This window comes from Corylus avellana, unplaced genomic scaffold (genome assembly GCF_965113065.1).
Source record: "Corylus avellana unplaced genomic scaffold, dhCorAvel1.hap1.2 HAP1_SCAFFOLD_125, whole genome shotgun sequence".
Lineage (NCBI taxonomy): Eukaryota > Viridiplantae > Streptophyta > Magnoliopsida > Fagales > Betulaceae > Corylus > Corylus avellana.
Window position 1 is genome coordinate 1 of NW_028290531.1, and position 22,418 is coordinate 22,418.

General features: G+C 37.2%; 3 protein-coding genes across 5 annotated transcripts; 2 read left to right on the forward strand and 1 right to left on the reverse strand.

Annotated features, from left to right (window-relative positions):
- Nucleotides 1–14: 14 nt before the first annotated feature.
- LOC148582487 (flavonol synthase 3-like) lies at nucleotides 15–1,603 on the reverse strand. Its single transcript, XM_088512075.1, has 2 exons — nucleotides 800–1,603; nucleotides 15–317 (listed from the first exon to the last, which is right to left on the reverse strand). Exons 1-2 carry the CDS (start codon nucleotides 1,601–1,603, stop codon nucleotides 15–17), a joined length of 1,107 nt encoding a protein of 368 aa, XP_088368201.1.
- A 2,917-nt stretch (nucleotides 1,604–4,520) lies between these two features.
- Nucleotides 4,521–15,434, forward strand: LOC132187632 (uncharacterized). 3 transcript variants are annotated; one of them, XM_059602012.2, is made up of 27 exons: nucleotides 4,521–4,756; nucleotides 4,912–4,938; nucleotides 5,096–5,122; nucleotides 5,262–5,392; nucleotides 5,516–5,600; nucleotides 5,743–5,796; nucleotides 6,000–6,091; nucleotides 6,198–6,301; nucleotides 7,061–7,136; nucleotides 7,977–8,436; nucleotides 8,787–9,119; nucleotides 9,336–9,545; nucleotides 9,718–9,816; nucleotides 9,901–9,973; nucleotides 10,957–11,084; nucleotides 11,202–11,496; nucleotides 11,569–11,804; nucleotides 11,885–12,009; nucleotides 12,190–12,307; nucleotides 12,666–12,721; nucleotides 12,850–12,943; nucleotides 13,019–13,214; nucleotides 13,295–13,348; nucleotides 13,431–13,499; nucleotides 13,574–13,677; nucleotides 13,786–13,848; nucleotides 15,075–15,434. In XM_059602012.2, exons 1-27 carry the CDS (start codon nucleotides 4,706–4,708, stop codon nucleotides 15,180–15,182), a joined length of 3,468 nt encoding a protein of 1,155 aa, XP_059457995.2. In that variant the 5' UTR covers nucleotides 4,521–4,705; the 3' UTR covers nucleotides 15,183–15,434. The 3 variants fall into 3 exon arrangements, with proteins under 3 accessions (XP_059457995.2, XP_059457996.2, XP_059457997.2); XM_059602013.2 differs by having other exon boundaries at nucleotides 13,025–13,214; XM_059602014.2 differs by lacking the exons at nucleotides 4,521–4,756; nucleotides 4,912–4,938; nucleotides 5,096–5,122; ... (3 more) ...; nucleotides 6,000–6,091; nucleotides 7,061–7,136 and having other exon boundaries at nucleotides 6,243–6,301.
- Nucleotides 15,435–18,191: 2,757 nt separating this feature from the next.
- Nucleotides 18,192–21,771, forward strand: LOC132186916 (omega-3 fatty acid desaturase, chloroplastic). The gene is made up of 8 exons (XM_059601034.2): nucleotides 18,192–18,947; nucleotides 19,165–19,254; nucleotides 19,417–19,483; nucleotides 20,042–20,134; nucleotides 20,233–20,418; nucleotides 20,500–20,580; nucleotides 20,968–21,105; nucleotides 21,375–21,771. The coding sequence occupies exons 1-8, from the start codon at nucleotides 18,427–18,429 to the stop codon at nucleotides 21,558–21,560; spliced, it is 1,362 nt and encodes a 453-aa protein (XP_059457017.1). The 5' UTR covers nucleotides 18,192–18,426; the 3' UTR covers nucleotides 21,561–21,771.
- The last annotated feature ends 647 nt before the right edge of the window (nucleotides 21,772–22,418 follow it).

The following is a 22,418-nucleotide window of genomic DNA, read 5'->3' on the forward strand; positions in this document are numbered from 1 at the left end:
AAAAATCCAAAAGATCAGATGCGGTATCTGTGAAGTGGGTCTTTGAAGATAAGGCGTTCATGGTAGACCCTCCACGCATAGTCCTCGAAACAGAAGGAGTTGAACAATTTCCCTTCTTCCTCGCCCGTGCTGCCTTCAATTTGTTCATCTTTTTCGTCATCGCCACATATTGCCTTGGGGATGATGAGGGGACAGACTTCACTGTCCATAGGGAGAGTGATCAGCAGCGACATTGATATGCAGCGTGAGTTGTTGGCATCTCCCAAATGCCCCACTGCTCTCCCTCTCACTTTCTTTAACTTCCCATTGCTCCACACCTACGATTCATTCATTCCAATAGGGTAATTATCTAGTTAGCAATTTTTGACTCATGTGAATTCGACGTAAACTCAATATAAAATTATTGAGTTAATATCGAAGATCTAACCAGTTTAATAAAATGAGTATCTGACATGAGATATTTATAGTGAATTGTGAATATGAATTTAGGTTAATTACCTTAAACATGGCCATCATGTGACACTTTAGAGACCAACATTATACAAAAACTTAAAAGGATCAAATTCATCAAATTAGAACTTATAAGAAGAGACAACATTGAAAAAAAAAAAAAAAGAGGGTGGGGAAAAGTCTACATGCCTATCTTGATCTATTTTTGACAATTTGAAAAGGTGTTGAAAATTTGAGAGGACATTGTCAAATTGATGGTAGTTTGAGAGAATAACTGAATTTAAAAAAAAAAAAAACTAAACTAAACTGAGTATATTTTAGGCAAAAATGAATTAACAGAAAAACTCACGTGAGCAATGTCGCCAAGCGTGATCATGACTGAATCCACTTGTGGCGAAACAGGAACCCAACCCGAATCCGCCGGCAGCGAATACTTCTGGTTCCTGATTTGATAATGTAAACCCACTATATACGGGTAAAACCCACCCGACAAGACCGTTTTATTCCCGGGTACGCCCTCGGAAATCCACATCAACGAACAAAACCGGGACGGATCCTCCCCCACAGGATTCTCAAACCCCACTGCTCTCGAAAGCAGCTCGATGATCCTCAGCCCGAGCTTCTCCAGAGCGCGAGTGAACTCGCGCAAAGAGTCCAAGGAAAACTCGGTTGACGACTCAGTAGAACACGAGGAGTCCAAGCGGAACGACTCGCCGAGTCCGTCCCCGTCTTCGTCATCGCCACCTTCGTAACCCAGAGGCCAGTTCTTGGGAAAACATGACTCTTTTTTGTCCCGAGGAAGGTCAAAGAGAGCGAGCGATTCTGACTCGGCCGAGCAAGCGAGTTGGGAAGGGATCGTATGGTCGGTGACTTGGAAGAACCCGAGTTGGAGGGCGTCGTGGGTGATAGTAGTGGAGGGGTTTTGATCACCGGAGAGAGAGACTATGGGTGGACACGTGGAGGGAGGTGAGCGGCGAGTGGGGAGGGAGAGAGTAGGCGAGGGGAGGCGGTGGAGGAGCCTGGAGAGCGCGTCGGCGGCGTCTGACGTGGCAAGGAGGTTGTCGGATTGCGTTGATGGCGTAGGTGGCGGGGCTGCGGTGGCGCCGTACATGTTTGGTAGCTGTTGTTGTTGCTTGTGAGTTGAAGAGGTCATGATGTATGTGAAAGATTTGTATATATTATTTAACCGTGCAAGTTGCAACAGGGCAAGCTTATAATTTATAAAGAAATGCCCACCCTCGTAGAGATACATCAATTAAATTAAATATTTGCTTTTAAAACATATAATTCTAAAAATTACGTGTCATATTAAAAAAACATATAAAAATTACATATTAAAACCCGGTAAGGAAAAGCTTTATCTATACATTAATATGTCATAAAAAAAGTCATTTATAAACGTCACTAAGAAAAAGAAAAAAAAGAAAAAGAAAGGCAGATATTGATGATAAATAAGTCATTCTCACTGAGTTAATGAAATATGTTAAATTTCGTACTTAACTTTCTGTAAACACAGCTTTGATCCAACTAAGATTTGTGGGATGCAAGTAAGTTGTATTAATCATTTGTACGTAGCTTCCTTTTTTTGATAAGGAGGGTTTTTAAATTAAATAGGAAAAGCAAGTGGAATATCTAGATGGAAACAACGAACTGCTCTGCGATCAGCAGCACTGGTGAAATGCATGCTTCTGAATTAGTTTAGTTTGGCTAGTCCCAAAAATTGGCAACTTTTTGGAGGTTTAGTGGCAGGCTGCTCCCTTGTTGTGAGGGAAATTATGCCTCTGGTGGTGTCAGGTTTGAGTTAAAGGGGAGCAATCTTTTCTTTATTGGTTTAAAGCATGGCCATGGGTGAACACTTTTGTGCTTTGTCGGGACAAATACCAATTATACTTCGAAACTTTCAAATACTTTTGTTTAACAAATTGGTGTGTAGGAATTAGCTTGATTCTTGCTTTTGTTTATTATTCAAGAATATCAGCTGGCGTGATCTGAGTCTTCTGAGATAAGGTGGGACGCATGGTGTAATCTGGGGGAACAAAGATGGGCTTCGGTGGCAGCTTGGGCGAGTGCCATGGGCATGGTTATCGGTTGGGCTACGGTTTTCTTTAGATAAGTCAATTTGTCGTAACGAGAATTTGTTAGGCCTGTAAAGCATGTATAAAAAATTAAAAAAAAATAAAAAAGCCCAATTGTATTGCAGAGGGATCAGCTGAATAAAATCCAGATCCAGATTTCTCTATAGTTATCTGAAATAACTACAAAATTACAATCTTTTCATATACTTTAAAATCTACAATAAATTGAGCATCTCCAGCAGAATAGGTAAAAGAGCAATATTAACTACATTTAGTTATTATTGTTTTTTTTTTTCAACTCCAACAGATTAGCTCCAGAAGAGCTAAACTAACTTTTTTGCCACAGTAATAGCAATATCAAGTTATTCACTATAGCACTATGTTCATGTTTGTTTGTTTTTTTTTTCTCTCTCTCTTCTCTCCTCCCTCTCCCTCTTCCTCTTCCTCTTCCTCACCAAGACATTCTTGGTTTTCTAGACAAACCCACCCAATAACCCCTCCTCTCATATTTCTTTCTAGTATCAAATCATTCTTCCTCACCTACACCCCATGAGACTGACCCAATTCCTCAAGACCAAGCTTTTGATTTTCTCATGTTTGTTGCATTAGCTTTCGATTCCATATGGTTTTGCAAGTAAGAGAGCTGTCCATTGCAAAGAAAGCACCTAAGCCATGCCCAGCATGAGTACCAAAACAAACAAAAGATCTGAAATCTAGCTCTTAGCTTCAAATTAACCATACCTAAAATCATCTGAAATCCAAACAACAAATTTCCCAACATGAGCACCAAAACCTACTGTCGCAGATGGGGTTTAGATCCACCATTGGCCGACCGTATCAAATTCTTCTTTCTTCTAGTATCCAATCCTTCTTCTATGACAGCGTTGTTTAAGCTCCAAAATTGAAAGTTTTCTTAGTTGTGGTGGTGTGGAGGGAGAGAGAGGAGAGAGAAGAGATAATTGCAGAGGTTGGCCATGGGGGGTTTGGGTTGAGGCCGAGGGAGAGAGAGAGAGAGAAGTGAAAAAAATAAAAAATAAAAAATAATAAAAAGAATAAAAAAGATTAAATAATAATATTTAAAGAAAAGTATATCATAGAATAAAGAAGCTGTTGAAGTGTATAAAAAATGAGTAAGTAAAATAAAGAATAATATTTTTTCACTAGGTAAAATACATAATGCTGCCGGAAATGATCTTAAATATCAAATTACACAACATAAAATCTAACATCATTGGACAAAGGTATCTCTGGCTCATTTGCTATGGTTCAGATCTTTAGGTTGTGGATGTGAATGTTATTCAAGTTTTCGGGTAGAAGAGGAAGAGTTGCGATTGGGGGTTTGTCTACCTCCAGTTCTGAGGAATAAGCACTACCTATGCATTAATTTGAGTCTGTTTGGCACATATATATTTTTTAATATGTAAATTAGTCATGAGTTAGTGGATTGGTTTTGGGTTTGGAATGTAATACGTCATCTGTGACGTTTGTAACCTCGTAGTTTTGGCTATAGTTGCTTGTAAGAGCTTTATGCTCATAATTTCTATGAATGAGACTGATAGAAATTTCCTTTAAAAAATAAAAAATATAAAATCAGCATTCAGAAGTTAAAAATAAAGACGGTTTATTAACTCTAGGATAAATTTGTATTTAAAAAAAAAAAATTAATAGTTAATAAACATAAAACTAAATTAATTTAATAAAATAAAAATGTGATGAAATGAGAGTGCTGCACGCATTATTTAAAGTCCATTGGTCTAAATATAAGAAAGACCATCATACAAAGCCAATGACGAGAACATGCCCTTTAAGAACTCTGAAAATATAATTTTGTGTTCTTTTTTGTTTTTTGAATGCGTGTTCAATTAGTCATTTGGACCATTTCAGATACGGCAATATGGGGGCAAAATGGGAATGTTGTGGGTCCCCAAATTGTCTATGAGATTGCCGAAGGAAAGTACCTAAGCCCAGTAGAATCAACGAACCTAACGGTCACCGAGAGTCCTAGACTCCTAGGCCCATCAACCTTGCGTTGCCGTCGATCACGAACACAATTCCCGATAAAGATCCAATTCACGACGCATCAAAGTTATCGTCCGTACCATACCTGAAAAGTCGTTACAGAAGCAACGAGTTGTAGCGGGAGAAGAAGAAGAAGGAACAGCTCGTCTTCGATTTTCGCCATGTTCGCCAAATTGCTTCAAAAGATCACCGCTCAGCAACAGTCTTCTCAGGTTCTCTCGCCCAATTTAATTTCCCTTAATTATCGCATTGCAAATTTTATTTTATTATTTGTTAACGTTATCAACTGTATGAATTTAAGAAATACTTGTTTTGATGATTTTTTCTCTCTTCGATTTTGGCCATGTTCGCCCAATTGTTTCAAAAGACCACCGCTCAGCAACAGTCTCCTCAGGTTCTCTCGCCCAATATAATTTCCCTTAATTTTCGCATTGCAAACTTTATTTTTATAATTTGGTAACGTTATCAATTGCATGAATTTAAGATATACTTGTTTTGATATATTTTTTTTCTCTTCGATTTTCTCCATGTTTGCCAAATTGTTTCAATAGATCACTGCTCAGCAACAGTCTCCTCAGGTTCTCTCGTCCAATTTAATTTCCGTTAATTATCGCATTGCAAAATTAATTTGTTTATTTGTTAACGTTATAAATTGTATGAATTAAGAAATACTTGTATGTTTATCTTTTGCAATTTCTAATAAAGTTTTTTCAACAGCATGATGTGCCTCAGGGAAGTCTGACACCCGCAGACTTGGGTCCACGCGTAACTCTTCACTATGGGATCCCATCTACTGCATCTATTCTTGCTTTCGACCCAATTCAAAGCCTGTTGGCAATGGGAACGCTGTGAGAATTGACATAATTAGACTTGTCAATGAATCTTGAAACATTAAGCATTTGTTGACACCAAACGCATCGGTTGTGATTGATTTGATGATTATTAGCTTCTCTCTTCTTTGCTCACTGCAGGGATGGCAGGATAAAAGTGATTGGTGGTGACAATATAGAAGCGCTTCTTATATCTCCTAAGCAGCTGCCCTTTAAAAACTTAGAGGTTTGTGAGTTTTAAATGCAAAGAGTAAATTGCTTGTATCTAGTTTGTGCACCAATCTCATTTTTACATGTCTGGTTTGCTTCTTAATTCAGCAAATGTTTCTCTGACAACATTATACATTTTTTGTTTTCTGTTTCCACAGTTCTTACAAAATCAAGGTTTTCTGGTCAGTATCTCAAATGAAAATGAAATTCAGGTATTGATTCTTCTTGGGCCATTTAAATTTCTTGTGAACTATTTTTTATTTTTTTCACTTACTAGACCTCATATGGGTCTTCACTATTTTTTATAGAATTTCTTGTTATATTGATCCTTCTCTCTTTCTTATATTTTATTCTTCCAAATTCCCCCCCCAACTGACATAGATTAATCGGTTTAATAGGTTACTGATGTTGGCAGGTTTGGGATTTGGAACACAGGCAAATAGCTTCTACTTTACAGTGGGAGTCTAATATAACTTCTTTCTGTGTCATTTATGGCACACCTTACATGTATGATACTTTGTGGTTTATGCTGCATCATGTTACGCTTATATTGGCTGCAAATACAGTTGAAATCTTGACCCTTGAAACATTTTTACACTGTCATTCCGTACAGGTATATAGGATGTGAGTTTGGGATGGTGTCTGTGCTAAAGTATGATGCTGAAGGCAGAAGAATTATACAATTACCATATAGAGTTCCCACAAATATCATAGCTGGTAATTGCTATATTCTTACAATTGGTTGATGCTGAAGGGAGAAAATTTTACAATTACCATTTGGCTATCATTCTTGTCTGAGTTCTCCAAACTTCAAATTATTTTATGGTGATACCTGTCTTTCTGAGTCTAGTTGGCGATAGTATTCTGTGGTTGTAAAGATGTTTCATATATTTCATTTCACATGTGAGGTTTTATAGGGTTTTCCCTACTAAAATTTACGAATATAGATATGGATGACAGAATGAGTATATACTAAGAACTTGACCAAACTAGGTGTGGGATTGGCTCAAGTCACTTTCTAGTAATCAAAACATTGAACAAAATGGAGGATGATAAACTAAACAGGTCACAAGCATGCATCCATGGTATTTTTATTTTCCTCAATGAACTTTGCTCAGTAGGAGCAATATTAGATTATCAGAATTATTTCTGATAATCTAATACAAACTACACTCTTGCAAACATCCATTTGTTTTTATTAGTATGTATATTGTTGTCAGCTCGATATGCCAGCCAATGTTTATGTGCTGATCAGCCTAAACATCCCATACATGAGTACTTCAATATAAATTTGAAAATACAGAGATAAAAAATTGATGAGTACAACAAAAACTTAATACATTTAGCCATAACACTAATTTTGCATCTCACCTGCATTATGTGTGGTGGCCATTTATGCTGTGTTTACTTTCAAGACAATTAGGTAGCTTTGTAACTTCTAATATATAAATTAAGTATAAAAATTTGTTCTTGCAGAGGCAGCTGGGATGCCATTGCCTAATCATCTTTCTGTTGTCGGAGTTCTCCATCAACCTAGTTGCGAGGGAAATAGGCAAGACAAGATTTACTTGAAATTTATCTGATTAAAATTTTCTGGTTTTGCATTTCAAAACCATGAGCTTGGGTTTTGCGATTCTCTACTAGTAGCTAACGTCAATACTTTGCATCTAGAGGCTATGGATTGGGTAGGCCCATGCATGATTTGAGGCTTATGTATAGATAATTATATTATTCATTTAGAACACTAAGCATGGCCATGGACCGACCTGGGTTTGAAGAGTAGCAAAACCAGGATAACTCCTCGGGACAAGTTTATAACACAGACACACACTGAATTCAGCAGACATTAATATCTAGAAACAACAAAGAGCTAAGTTAGTAAACATATAAACTAGTAAATTAGGTTTAATGGTGTATGCTCAAATATTCACGAAGAATAACAAATTATTGCATAAAGAGGTTGAGCTCTTTCACCATTTTTTGTTCACTTTTGAAATGTGTTAGTAATGTCTTTTTATTTTTCTCTTTGATTGCTTCATCATTTTCCTCTCTCTCCCCCCCCCTCCCCCCCTAATACACCCCCCAAGCGGGGAGCCTTCCTGGCTCTTTCATTGGCCTAACTTTAGGGCGTTGGTGTCCCCACTAAACCGAGCATGTATTATGTATGTATAGTTTTAAATCTCTCTCTCTCTCTCTCTCTCTCTTTATATATATATATATATATATATATATATATATATATATATATATATATCATGTTGTGTGTGTGCCCCTAAAAAAACGTGGTTTATGGATGATGAATCTAGAAGGGGAATTATCCATGAATATTGCTACATTACTTTGATTTACTTGTTCTACTTCATGCATTTTGAAATAATGTATCTTTTCACAGATTGCTGATTGCATATGCGAATGGGTTGATGATACTATGGGATGCTTCTGAAGATCGTATTGTTCTTGTTAGAGGCTATACAGACCTCCTGTTAAAGGACAAAACAGTGGTTGATTGTTCAAAAGACACAGGACATGAGCTGTCTGATGATGTGTCAGATGATAGAGAAGTGGAGAAAGAGATAAGCTCTTTCTGTTGGGCATCTAATAATGGATCAGTTCTTGCTGTTGGCTACATAGATGGAGATATAATGTTTTGGAACTTATCAAATGCTGCCTCTTTCGAAGATCATAAAGCTGAAAAATCGTCTAATGATGTTGTTAAGCTACAATTATCGTCGAGCAACAAAAGACTCCCTGTCATTGTTTTACATTGGGCTAAAAATGGATCTAATAATGATTGTGGGGGCCAACTCTTTGTCTATGGCGGTGATGAAGTTGGATCTGAAGAAGTTCTGACGGTGTGCTTTCAACTCAAAATAGCTTTTTCATATATTGGTCTTAGTTAAGCATACGTTCTTGTGATAATCAACATATAGTGATGGAAAGTACCTGTCTTTTTTTGTGATGATAAGATTTAAACATGAGACCTTTCACAATCCCACCCAGCCCTTTACCACCCGAGCCAAGAGCCAACAGATAATAGTGACCAAAGCATCTTATTTCAATTTTATAGGATTACGAACATGTTAACGTGTACATAGCTCCATTGCTATACTGTGCTATACTTGAGATGAATTCCAAATTACGGCAATATTAACAGTAGAATACTTAGTCAGATTACTGATTTTTTTCTTTCCCCATATTACAGATTTTGAGCCTAGATTGGTCTTCTGGGATAGAAAGTATGAAATGCATTGGACGTGTAGACCTTACACTTAATGGCTTTGCGGATATGGTTCTATTACCAAGTACTAGTGCAACGGAGGGTAGAGGCATGTCTCTAGTTGTATTGACAAATCCTGGAAAATTGCAAATCTATGATGATACTTGCTTGTCTGACTTAATTTCTAAGCAAGGAACAAAGGCTTCTGCGGCTACAGTGCAGTATCCGATGCTCATACCCACTCTTGACCCAATCATGACTGTGGCAAAGCTTGGTTTGGTTTATAGAAATGGGAAGTTCTCAAGAGTTCTGTCTGAGGTACTGTTTATTTGTTAGCACAAGTACTGAATATAGTTTCAGTTGAATATTTTAATAAATACTCTTTTTTTTTTTTGTAATATTACCACCCTGATATTAATATGAGTTACCTATTTTCAATTAAATATTCGAAGCTGCAAAAGTTAAATAGAACATACTCCAAGGATAGTACATATCATCGAATATTGCTGATTTAGGTTTTTCTTGTTCATTTAGATTGTCTCAGCTGCAAAACTTAATGCTGCAAATACTTCAGATACAAGGGGTACAAAGTGGCCTCTGACTGGTGGTGTTCACAGTCAGCTTCTCGAGACTGAAGATTATCATGTGGAGAGAGTATACATTGCAGGTTATCAAGATGGATCCGTTCGAGTATGGGATGCAACATATCCAGCCCTGTCGCTTATTCATATTTTAGGATCTGAGGTTAGCCTTTTCTATTTATTTATTTATTTTTAATTAATTTATTAATTTATTTTTACTTCTAACGTTTAAATGTTACAGAGAGCTTAGCTCCTTACCCTTTTGGCTTTGGATATTAATCTGTAGCTCCTGTCGATATATGTTTTTATTGATAGAACATATATATGTATGACAGGTGAATGGTATCAAAGTTGCTGGTACAAGTGCATCGGTTTCAGCACTGGATTTCTGCTCTGACACTTTAACATTAGCCATTGGCAATGAATGTGGTCTGGTAAGAGTTAAATTCTTTCTGCATTTTTCGAATGTGGTCAAGACTCAATGTTTAGGGCTTGTCTTCACTTTTGAGAGCATGTAGGTTCGCCTATACGAGCTAATAAGGAATTCAGATGAGACAAGTTTGCACTTTGTGACAGAAACTGTAAATGAAGGTTTGGCTCTATCCTCTGTGTATTCCTTTCAAATATCTTTGCTCAAAAATTAGCTCTACAAACAAAGAGCAAAAGGAGGTAAACAGGTGATTAGGGGAATTTTGTTTTGATTAGGGGAACTTTGAGGCCTCAACGGCCTAGAGTCTATATAGAGTTCAATGGTCAAAAAAGATTGACATGGGCGACCCCTAGTGATTGAGATTAAGGATTTCTACAGTTGAGGGTGGTTGGAGTCTCAAAGGCTTACTGTTGTTTTTCTGAAGTTGCTCGATTTTTTTTTTTTTTTTTTTTTGGGGGGGGGGGGGGGGGGGGGGGGGGGGTGGTGGTGGTTGTGACTTATCCTGTTGACCCTACTGGGCCTACTCTCACATGGTCATGGCCATGAATTCTCTCCAGGAGGAACCAAAAGAATATGGTTTTAGAGGGTGTTATATTAGTTTCTACCCTCTTCCTTTCCATCATTAATTCAGTCCATCCATATACAGTTATTATTGTTATTATTATTGTTATTATTATTATTATTATTTTCTATTTCTGTTTTTGGTGAAGAAATGGTGCTTTATGCCTGTTAAGAATGTGTTCTGGGAATTTTTTTCCCTTTTGTGAAAAATTATCATTGTGGTTCCATGTCCTGCAACCAAATTTGTGATGCCTCAGAAACTAGGCTGATCTGTTAGCGCATATTTGTGGTTGCGTATGAACCAGATTTTAATTGTTTGTAGATAACTTTTATTCTTGTGCTCCTGTCTTTCATAAATGACTACAATGATACTATTAAAATGGCATAAAGACTCAGGCTGATTAATGTTCTAGTTAACTATAATAAGAAGTTGGGCAGATTAAGGTTGACTGTTGGATGGTGGTCTGATGATTAAAGACGGTATTGTCTGTGATACATCTATTTGCCTTATATAATGCGTACTTAATAGTTTTGATTTTTCTGATCTTAAGTATATGCTAATTGTTGTGTAAGCTGCTTGCAGTTCACAATATGGACCAAGGGGATGGGCCTTGCTGCAGAGCTGTATTTTCACTCCTCAATTCTCGTATATGTGCCCTACAGTTTGCAAACTTTGGATCAAGACTTGCCGTAGGATTTGAATGTGGCCGGGTGAGAGTCTTCAGTTTAGGTTTTAATGATAGTACTGTTCTTAAATTTGCGGTAGTCGTTGATTGGAAATTTCAGCTTAATAAGTTTAAGAATTCACATTTTCCATTCATATTACAGGTTGCAGTGCTTGATACTAGTACATTATCATTTCTGTTCCTTACAGACTGTCTATCCGAATCATGTTCCCCTATAATTTCTCTCACCGTGAAGACACTTTCAGATTCTAACAGCTTAATAAATATTACTGAGGTCTCTGAATCTGAAACTCCAGAAAATCTTGGAAAGGGGCTAGTGTTTGTAATGACCAGGGATGCACATCTCATTGTCATAGATAGTGTGACTTTCAATATGGTTACCATTCAGTCAATGTCTCCAAAAAAGGATTCGACTGCAGTTTCTATGCACATTATAGGCAAGTATTTTCATTGGAGGAAATAGTAGATTTTATACCTTTGAATTGTAGCTGAGAACTCTCTTTATGCAGATGGGAGCAATTTTATCCCTGAAACGAGAAAAAAGCATTTGTCGAACTCAGCTCAGAAAAGTGAAGCTAAAAGTGAATCTGCACCAACTAATTTACAGTCTGGAATTACAGTGCATGAAGTTGAACTTGACACCCCTGGTGAAACTGCGGATTTTGGGCAGGGATTGATAAACTTATTCCTTTTACTTTGTTGTGAAGATGCATTGCTCTTATACTCTTTGAAGTCTATGATTGAGGTGACTCTTGTTGTATCCATTATCTTTTTCAGCATTTCCACATCTTTATTTGCTAGTAAAGGGGACTGCCTTATTTCTAGGGTGACAGTAACTCAATTTGGAAGGCGAATCTTGCAAAGCCATGTTGTTGGTCTACAACCTTCAAGAAAGATGAGAAAGAGTGTGGACTGGCTGTACTCTATCAGAGTGGAGTCATTGAGATAAGGTGAGATAAGGTGAAGTGCTCATTAACTGCCTTTCTTGGTTTGATGCCTAGAAAGTCTGATGTGGTTTTGATGACCCTAATGTTTATATCAATTGTTAGAATTCAATGGTTTTGGTACCAAATCTTTTTTAACTCAGACTTAATATCTGTTAAGAGGAAGTTGATATCGTCTTTGGACAGGTCTTTGCCAACTCTTGAAGTACTGGGAGAAAGCTCTTTAATGTCAATCCTAAGGTGGAACTTCAAGACTAACATGGAGAAGACAATGTTTTCTTCAGATAATGGGCAAATTATGCTGGTTGGTTTTATATTGATTTATGAAATGGACCAGTTATTCATTTTTACTATTTTATGTGTCATCAGAAACAATTTGATCTATAGTCACATGAATTTTTTTTATTTATTTATTTATACTAAATCAACTGGGAAAGACGAAAGATATTTCATTTGTTTTGTTTTGTTGTGTTTTTTTTTTTTTTTTTTGGTCTTTGATAGTAAATACAAAAATGTAGATTACACTCCTATGGTTAGACTGTAATAAACTGATGTACATGTGATTTAGTTTGTGACTCCAAGCCTCTCTATGGTTTGTATTCCCAAGTTATAGCTTTATGCTGTAATATGTAACGTGAATTTATGACATTTTGGTTTTATAGGTAAATGGGTACGAATTTGCTACAGTATCTCTGTTGGCCAGTGAAAATGACTTCAGGTCTCTCTCTCTCTCTCTCTCTCATGTGAATGTTTGTAATCATTTAGCCATCAAGCTCTATGCCCATATGCTTAATGCAAAGATTTTGTACCTTGAGTACTTTTTAAAAGAGCCTTTGCCCTATTTAGGATTCCTGAGTCTCTGCCGAGTCTTCATGATAAGGTCCTTGAAGCTGCTGTAGATGCCTCCATCAGCTTATCTCCAAATGAGAAGAATAGAGAGGTTGTGCTTTATTATTTTGGGCTCTCTCTCTCTTTATAAATGAAGAATATATGATTTTATGGCTAACTTCTGAAGACACAGGACGCTGCCCCTGGGCTTTTAGCTGGTAGGATTAAGAGCCCTGAAGCAGGTATAGAGGAGCACGATGTATATCTTACTGAAGTTCACAAGAGTAGCTTCGCACATTTAGAGAGCTTATTTTCAAGTCCCCCATTCTTAAAGCCTTCCACAGCAGTAACGGATGACCAAGACAGTTTGGAGCTAAACTTAGGTTGTCCATCTTTTGCTCCAATCATCTTCCTTCTGCCACATCCTCTCCTCTTTTTGACTGAGTACTCTGTCTTGATGCAGATGATATTAAAATTGATGAACCCATGGAACTAGATATTTCGGATCTTAACATAGGTTCTCCATATCTTTTGCTCCAGTCATCTTCTTTCTGCCACACCCTCTCCTCTTTTTGACTGAGTACTCTGTCTTGATGCAGATGATATTAAAATTGATGAACCCATAGAACTCTCAGCTTCATATCATAAGAGCAATAACGAAAGGATAGGTATTTCTATTTCTTCTCTTTCTGGTATGTGTGTTTTAAATGGGATGAACATAACATTCTTATTATTGCTGCAGATAAGGGGACAGAGAGGGAGAGATTATTTGAGAGTTCATCTAATGATAGAACGCCAAGACTGAGGACAGCAGAAGAAGTTAGGGCTAAATACAGAAATGCTGGGGTAATGTTGTGTGTGATAATCATTTAGCCAATAAGAATTTTATTTAGAACATTAATTAAGTGCTTTACATGTATAAGTTAAATATTCTGACAAGGTTAGTGGGTTCAGGATGCCTCTGCAGCAGCTTCACATGCAAGGGATAAGCTTGCAGAACGCAAAGAAAAACTGGAGGTATGTTATCTGTTGATGAATGTCTCGTATTCATATTCTATCTATTTATAACACTGGATGAACTTATCAACTGGAAAATTTTAGTTTTCTTGAGGTATAGACGTTTGAATAATGCACATTATTTAAGTAGGATGGAAATTTGGATAATATACCATTAGACATCAAACTTTTAGAATTAGCAATATAGAATTCCATAAATTGGTAGCCTTTGTTAATAGTTGCAGCCTATATGCTTTGGAGTTGAAACAATTTATGCTGCTGATATTATCTTATAAAAAAATATGTCTAGCAAACGGTTATTAAATTAAAATATATTGGAGAATGCCACTATTCCAGTGCATGGTTGAGCTCCCTTTATCTTCTATCTATTTGCTTGCAGCCCTGCCCTGCCACTTTTAGAATACTGAATCCCAGTTTGAGTCACAAATATGGAAAAAAATGTTGGTCGGGAACAGAATTGTTCTGGATGTGATAGTTCAGTAATGGCAGTTCTTAACACAAGAAAAGAAAGCTTGTTTATTAGGTGCTTTACGAACTCCATTTATTAGGCCTCCGGGTAAAAAGGTTCTTAATATGGTTGAATTGAAATGTGGTGCAATACCTTTTATCTAGGTAAAATAAATAGTCCGAATCGGGACAGCAAATTTTTTTTTAAAAAAAGAGTGGTGGCTGTTAGAGTAGCCCGCCACCACCTTTAGGTTTGGCCATCCCCCAAACCGGACCATTAAGGTGACCAAACCCCTATAGGGAGGGTTTGGTCACCCACAAACCAGCCTTGGAAATGGTCAAACCCCCCTTGACCACAGATGGTGGTTCCACCACCCCCAAACCGGCCCTAAGGTGGGCCGAGCGGCTCCTTTTGGCTATAAGAAGGGTTCAACTAGCTCTAAACCAGCACTTGAAGGTGGGCCACTCCCCCCTCCCCCCTGCCATAGGGGTAGGCCGAACCACCTCTGTGGCCAAATGGTTGTTTCTGCTACTCCAAACCACCACTTGGGGGAGGATGGATTGGCCACCCCTTGCACCACAAATATTGTAAATTATCCTTCTTTCTTCTTTTTATTTGCTATAACAACTTATACCATTCATTTAAAACAACCCAATAAAAGATATTGCACCAAGCACAGGATCTCAATCCCTAATGGTTGCCCATTGCATAAAATTTCCTCCAACAAAAAAGGTTGCTCAATTTTGACTGAGAATATTTGTTTTACTGTTTATTTCAGAGACTCAGTCAACGCACTGAAGAATTGCAAAATGGGGCTGAGAACTTTTCATCAATGGCAAGTGAACTCGCAAAGACAATGGAACGTCGTAAATGGTGGAACATATGACAAGTTTGCATCAATTGATAATATCATGAGTGACCCGGTTTGGAGTGACTTAGCCCTTATTAGGCTCTTTTCGAAGGAGGCGAGGGCCTTTTTATCCAAGATTCAACTTTATATTTGGATAATGCATTCATGCCAATTACTCTTGTTAATATATATATATTGATTGCTAATTCTTGGGTTCATCCCATGTTGTATTGTGTAAAGTAAATGATTTGCTAAATTCTTGGGGAATAGAGACCTACTTTGATTTTATTTTTTGTGTGTGTGTGTGTGTGTGTGTGTGTTTTACACTTGTATATATGTATTGGTACGACTCTCTCTATCACACTCTCTCTAATAAGTGTATATGATAAATTCAGTTCCATAACAATTGAGTTTGTTTTTCTCTTGGTGTATTTGTATTTATAGGCTTTTGTCTTATCCAATTACAGTATAAGGTAAACTGTTTGGCATTCAAGGAGGTATCGGGCTGAGCAAGTGAGCTCTGTTAAAAACTCTTTTAAAAACTCTTTCAATTGCTTGCTCTAATTAAACAGGAATCTCGATCCAACAATAAGTGGCTTGGAACACTTGTGGGATTTTCTTTGGATGGGTTTGTGCTAGCGTAAACAACGAGGAACAAAACACTTGAATTAAACCACTTCTAATATGATATTCCTAATCAATAAAGTTAACAAAATCTTTCCTAGATAACATTAACATAGCCTTTGGTTTGCAGGATCTAACATTACTCCGACATTCTAGTTCCCATGAATGGAATGTAAAAATTTCCCCTTCAAAAGTTACAAATGGCAACACGCAAAAGCCTTCTATATATCTATGCGTATTCCCTCATTTCTTTTATTATTTCATCAATTTGTTTTCCCTATAACCCCCTAAGGATATGTTGTCTAGCAAACATGATTAATTACAAGCAACACGACATTCAAAGAGAGTTATGAAATACCAACATTTTGTTAATGGGTTGGGTTTTATCGATTCTTATTTTGTGTTAACAAGAAAAAAATGAATAATTTTTCCATTTAAAAGAAAGAAAATTTTCCCAAAGGCAAGGGAATGTGGATTCCCACCTTCTAAAAGGCAATTCACATTAGGGATGAAAATTTAGATCCACTAACCGCTTTGCTAACTGCTAACTGCATTAACTGCTATATTTATTTATTTGTATGTTGTGTACAAGACTACAAGTGAAGTGATGATTTACAAAAATTGTTGTAATTTTATTTGTATTATATGTTGTATAGATTCATAGAAGGTAACCAACAAGAATTTTGGTATATAGCAATTTTTAATGCTAAAATGGCCATGAAAAGGAAAAGAAAAATGGTTTAAAGTGTGCAAAAAACGTTTAAAGTGAGCCCCAAAACCGGCCAAAAAAAAAAAGCCCAAAAAAGCGGTTAGTTAAAAAAATGGTTATTCGGATGCGGTTAACGGAGGCGGAGTAAAATTTACTAACCGCCTAGGTGGTTGCGATTAGCGGTTTTAGCCACTAACAACTAACCGCAACCGCCTTTTTCACCTCTAATTCACATTCTCAACAAAAATTAATTAGGAGAAAATTCAGATTCTTTTAGATATTTGAATTCCTTTATCTTAATTGCAACCAAACAAAAACACCTTAAAAGATTACCACGTCCACACGCCCATATGATCCTTGTGGATTGCGAGATTATGACTAATTCCACAAAATTAATGGCCCCGAATCAATAAAGTTGTCCAAATCTTTTTGAAGTAACGTTGTAAAGTAGAGAAAGTTTTGGCACCATTATTTTATGATGCTTGGTTGCACAAGCCCCCTCGCTTTTTCCCTCTCTCTATCTCCCTCTTTGATAGATCAAAATATCAAATCAAGACTAGTCAAACAATTTGAAACTTTTGATATACTTATTATAGGCTGGCCAAGTTGGGTCATTTGATAACCCACAATTTCGACCCAGTAAGCGTGTGATTCTTCAACAAAGTGATCACGGGAAACGAACTACTTTTCAAAAACTTGTGCTGACCAAATGAAAATCCTTTCCAGTGTGAAAAGTTATTCAAAAACCAGAAGCGACGTACATATTGCCTTATTATTATGGTACAACTCCGACCTTGGAAGTTGAAAGAAAACCACCCCGAGAAAATCGCAAAAATTCCACTGGCTGACTGTATGAACCAGACTAGACCACGTCAACCCTCTTTTCCATTCACACACCTTGTGGACTCACTCCCCTTAAAGCCACCAACCAGAAGTCCATGTCTCCTTTTTCACACGGGATTATACGGACCGTATTCTTCTCTAGAATAGGTAATGCTTTTAGTTCATAAAAGATTAGTTAAGACTAATAGATTAATATCGTAAGATAATTATGAGATAATAATATAATTTTTAAAATGATTTTTCACATAAATGTTACATATTTTATCTTATTTTGTTGATATAACACTGCCAATATGGTGTATTACATTACTCAATCTCTTATAATTGAAAGATTTTAATTGTTAAAAATTATACTTTTATTTCATTATTATGTGAAGTACCGATCATCTTTTGAAATTTTAATAAAATTTAATCTAAATTAACATGAAATATGTGAAATAAATAAGAGTAAAAGTGCATTGCTCTCTTCTTTTTTTTTTTTTTTTCTTTTTGCAGTGATATATGAGAGGGCTTCCAAACTCGGGAGAAAAGTCCTATATATCCGATGAGAAAGCCCACCCACCCAAGAAGCAAAAAGTTCTGCTCCGGCAGGGACTCCTCATGACCCTACCCGTCCCTGCCTCTTTGGGCAGAAAATGGTAAGAGATCCAAATCCGGATATCACACCCGGCAAATCCACAATCGTAAAGAAAACAAAAAATAAACCGAGTTGGATTACCCGAATAGACGACCCTCTTTTACTGCTCTTCCCATTTGTGTAACGCAGGACCAATTAAAAGATACGTCAGTCAGTACATGCAAGCGTGTAACAATATAGGTAAATACATAAGAGGGAGGGAGAGAGGAGAAGAGTCTGAAGAGAGAGAGAGAGAGAGAGAGAGAGATCAGATAAGGGGACTAGTGACAAGGAACAGGAAGCACAAGTTGAGGTTTGTTGTTGGAACTTGGAAGTGGAGGAGAAAAGCCCTTGTGTTATCTACTTACGTCCCTTCTCTAAATCTGTTCATAGCCTTTATTCTGCGCTTCCTGACTCTCTGTCTCTCTTTCTGTGACCAGAAAAGACCCGGAGCTGAGATTCTTGCGTCTTCTGCATCCTGGCCTCCAATGGCGACCTGGGTCTTGTCAGAATGTGGCCTCAAGCCTCTTCCTAGAATATTCTACCCTCCGCTCAGAAATGGGCTAGCATCAAACACTACCTTCCCTTCCAAGATAAGGCCGCCACCCATTTGTAAAAAAAGCCTCTGTGTTGGTTCTTCTTTGAGACTATCAAGCGGGCTTAGAGGAAACAGTTGGTGGGCACTAAATGTGAGTGCGCCATTGAGGGTCCCGTCTGTGGGAGAGGAAGATGAAAAGAGCGATCAGAGAGTTAATGGGGTTGAAGATGATGGAGAATTCGACCCCGGTTCACCTCCTCCTTTTCGGTTGGCCGATATCCGAGCAGCCATTCCAAAGCATTGTTGGGTTAAAGACCCTTGGAAATCAATGAGCTATGTTGTGAGGGATGTGGTCGTGGTTTTTGGTTTGGCGGCTGTTGCGGCTTACTTCAACAATTGGATTGTTTGGCCTCTGTACTGGATTGCTCAGGGGACCATGTTCTGGGCTCTCTTTGTTCTTGGCCATGACTGGTAGTAAAACATTCTCCTTTTCTTGAATTTAGAAATTCTTTCCGTGGGTTAATTTACTTCTCTTTTGAGTATAGAAATTTGTATATCTTCCTGTTTATTTGCATTTGGTAATGTTAATTGTGCTTGGCTTTAATTAGTTTTCTCTGTGCTTCCGTGCTAATTTTAATACCAATCTCTTTGATTTTAATGTGAATTGTGTTACCTTTTAATTTGGCAGTGGTCATGGGAGCTTCTCTAGTAATCTTAATCTCAATAGTGTTGTGGGGCATCTCCTTCATTCTTCAATCCTTGTCCCCTACCATGGATGGTTAGCTCCTGAAAACCTGGTTTAACCTTGAAGATTCTAATTTCCTGTGTAGTTTATTTAATTTTTTGAAAGATGAATTAGGAATTGTCCTGCATTAATGAGATATCAGCAGTATGACATGTCTCGTAATCATAATGATATAATTTGTCATGGCTACTACAGGAGAATTAGCCACCGGACTCATCATCAAAACCATGGACACGTCGAGAATGATGAATCGTGGCATCCAGTAAGTTTTTGTTTGCAGCTCTTTTATGTGGATCATTATTATCAGTAGTCTTATAGTCATTACATTTCGAAACGTTATAAGGGCTTTTGAGAAAAATAATAATGATTTCATTTCATTTGATGAGATCCAATACATGAACAAAAGAAACAACGTTTTATGGAACATTTATCTTTTTAATCATAAGTATTATTTCGGGAGCAGTATGAGCAAATGAGGCATGAGGCTCATATTGGAATTGGGATCTAAAGGAAACTTGGGTGGGTAGGAGAAATAGAGGTTTGGCTTTAGAGGGGTTTGGTGTTCGCCATATGTTACAGGAGATGCCTACTTATAAATCTCATCATATTAGAGTTCATCAAGAAGTACTTGATACTACAATCATTGGAAAAAACCGTACTCAAACTTGAGGGTGCTGCAGAATCTTTTTGATTGCTCGTTTGAGAACTACGATCTTTGGCTTTGGATCTCTCCCTCCTTTTCTCTTTTGAAAATGATGCATTTGGCTATCTGGAGTCAATCATGAACTTAATTACTGAGATGCGTTATTTGTATAAACAGTTACCCGAGAAGATGTACAAGAATTTGGATTATGTCACCCGATCATTGAGGTTCACCTTGCCTTTTCCAATGCTGGCTTACCCTTTCTATTTGGTGAGCCTTCTGCTTCTTAGTTGATTCGATCTATTAATGGATTCTTTTATCCAAAACAAAAATCCATTTTTCTGATATTCTTTGGTATCTTGTTACAGTGGGTTCGAAGTCCTGGAAAGAAGGGCTCTCATTACCACCCCAACAGCGATTTGTTTGTCCCAAATGAAAGAAAAGATGTTATCACCTCAACTGCTTGTTGGACCGCAATGGCTGCACTTCTTGTGTGCTTATCCTTTGCAATGGGTCCTGTCCAACTGCTTAAACTCTATGGCGTTCCCTACTGGGTAGGTTCAATTCCTTGATGCTTGAATTATTTCACTGCCACGGGAAACAATGTACTTTACTCAATTCACATTGAAATGCAGATATTTGTAGTGTGGCTGGATGTAGTCACTTACTTGCATCACCACGGCCACGAGGACAAGCTTCCCTGGTATCGTGGAAAGGTAATGGTTTGAATTTCTCATGTTTTGTTTTCGATTTCACATAATCTTCATGTTTAATGGAAATCTTAGTGCCCCGGATGGAACTATTTGTTGGCCAAGGAACTCCTATCAAAATTAGGCTTGACCTCTCATTCTTCTTTTGACCTCGCGATGAGAAATCCGTTCCATCCTTAGAACTGCTCCTACATGATCCATCTACTTATTGTAATAAGATAAATTTCCAGTTCTGTTTGAATGGCTCCTATGATGTCATGTCACAACTAACACACTACAGCGCGAAGCCAACAACTATTTAGTCAATTTTTGTAGGTTAACTTAGCAAGCAAGTTCAGTGCTTTGGCATTTTATTTATATAGCTTATTGTTTTGTTCTGTGTTCATCAAACAGGAATGGAGTTATCTGAGAGGAGGACTTACAACTCTTGACCGTGATTATGGAGTAATCAACAACATCCATCACGATATTGGGACCCATGTGATCCATCACCTATTCCCCCAAATCCCACATTACCACTTAGTAGAAGCAGTGAGTGTTGCTCTCAAGCTGATTTTAGTCTAATCAACGGACAAAGTTTTCTTCATTTCCTCTCATCTAGTCTATTAAATTGACATATGTCTTTAGAGCATGTCGTTCTCACATGAATTTTTAATATGATTAGCCGAGCACGTAATTCTCACGCACGTGCTCTAAAACAGATGTCAATTTATTCCAACCAACGGAGGAAAATTTTGTCCAGAATTTAGATTTGCAGACCTTATAAACTTTTTCTGATGGTTCTAAATTTAACCCTATAGACGGAGGCAGCTAGGCCGGTGTTCGGGAAGTACTACCGGGAGCCGAAGAGGTCCGGTCCTCTCCCATTTCACCTATTGGGAACCCTTATAAGAAGCATGAAACAAGATCGCTATGTGAGCGACGCCGGAGATGTTGTATATTACCAAACAGACACACAACAATATGAACCTGAGGCATCAAAATGACGTCGTGAAGGTTTTCAAGTATAGCAAGTGAAGCCTACCAACCAATTGATTTGTGTCACTTCTGACAATTGTTTGTCTCTGTATCACCAGTCATCACTCCTATAAAATCACCTTTGTTTTGCATAGGTGAATGCAGCCTGTCCATTGTACCATTGACATGACTATCACAGTATGATAAAATTCTGAAAAAAATAAAAAAGAAAAAGGCATTCTTTTTCCTGGAAATCTCCATTTGTTGTTCTGCACTTTTAGTTTGTCCCATTTGTTGGTTTTTTTTTTTTTTTTTTTTTTTGTAGATAATTTAGGAAATTGAAATTGCTGGATAATTTAGGAGAGTTAATTATTACTTTTTAAAATTTGATGGGATGATTACAAATTGAGTATGAATTCGAAAGAGTAATAGTAGTTTTCCTAAACTTTTTTTTCTTTTTGGTTAAGTTCAAAACACTACCGTTGGACAAGAATTCACGTCATTTTAGTAAATCTGGTGGGGACAAATCACAAATTCATATCTTTTTCCGTGGGTTTCAACAAATAACCACTTTTTTTTTTTCTTTTTTTGGTAATGATGAGGACAAAATTAAGCCTGTGGCCCATTAAAGGCCCACTCTCACACAAGCTCAAAAAAATCCCTAAAGAAGCCTCATATAAAAGATCCCTCGTCTCAAAACTTAAGTACGTCATCTTTCTGTGGCGAAAGATTTCAAGTTTAGGGTGACAAAACTAAAATAAATAAATAAATAAATAAAGCAATAAAGCAATTAAAAAAAGATTTATTGGGAGGTAAAAAATAAATTTTTAAGGATATATCTTTAAAAAATAAAATTAAAAAAAGAAAAAAAAAAAAAAAAAAAAAAA

What these genes read in the sequence shown, in the direction of transcription:
- LOC148582487 (XM_088512075.1), bottom strand. Translation starts at nt 1,603, where the DNA reads ATGACCTCTTCAACTCACAAGCAACAACAACAGCTACCAAACATGTAC. An exon ending in CGCTTGGCGACATTGCTCAC is followed by an intron (nt 318 to 799) that starts GTGAGTTTTTCT and finishes AATGAATCGTAG; the next exon opens with GTGTGGAGCAATGGGAAGTT.
- LOC132187632 (XM_059602012.2), top strand. Translation starts at nt 4,706, where the DNA reads ATGTTCGCCAAATTGCTTCAAAAGATCACCGCTCAGCAACAGTCTTCT. An exon ending in CTCAGCAACAGTCTCCTCAG is followed by an intron (nt 5,123 to 5,261) that starts GTTCTCTCGTCC and finishes TTTTTTCAACAG; the next exon opens with CATGATGTGCCTCAGGGAAG. An exon ending in CAAATGAAAATGAAATTCAG is followed by an intron (nt 5,797 to 5,999) that starts GTATTGATTCTT and finishes TGATGTTGGCAG; the next exon opens with GTTTGGGATTTGGAACACAG.
- LOC132186916 (XM_059601034.2), top strand. Translation starts at nt 18,427, where the DNA reads ATGGCGACCTGGGTCTTGTCAGAATGTGGCCTCAAGCCTCTTCCTAGA. An exon ending in CTTGTCCCCTACCATGGATG is followed by an intron (nt 19,255 to 19,416) that starts GTTAGCTCCTGA and finishes TGGCTACTACAG; the next exon opens with GAGAATTAGCCACCGGACTC. An exon ending in TTCCCTGGTATCGTGGAAAG is followed by an intron (nt 20,581 to 20,967) that starts GTAATGGTTTGA and finishes TTCATCAAACAG; the next exon opens with GAATGGAGTTATCTGAGAGG.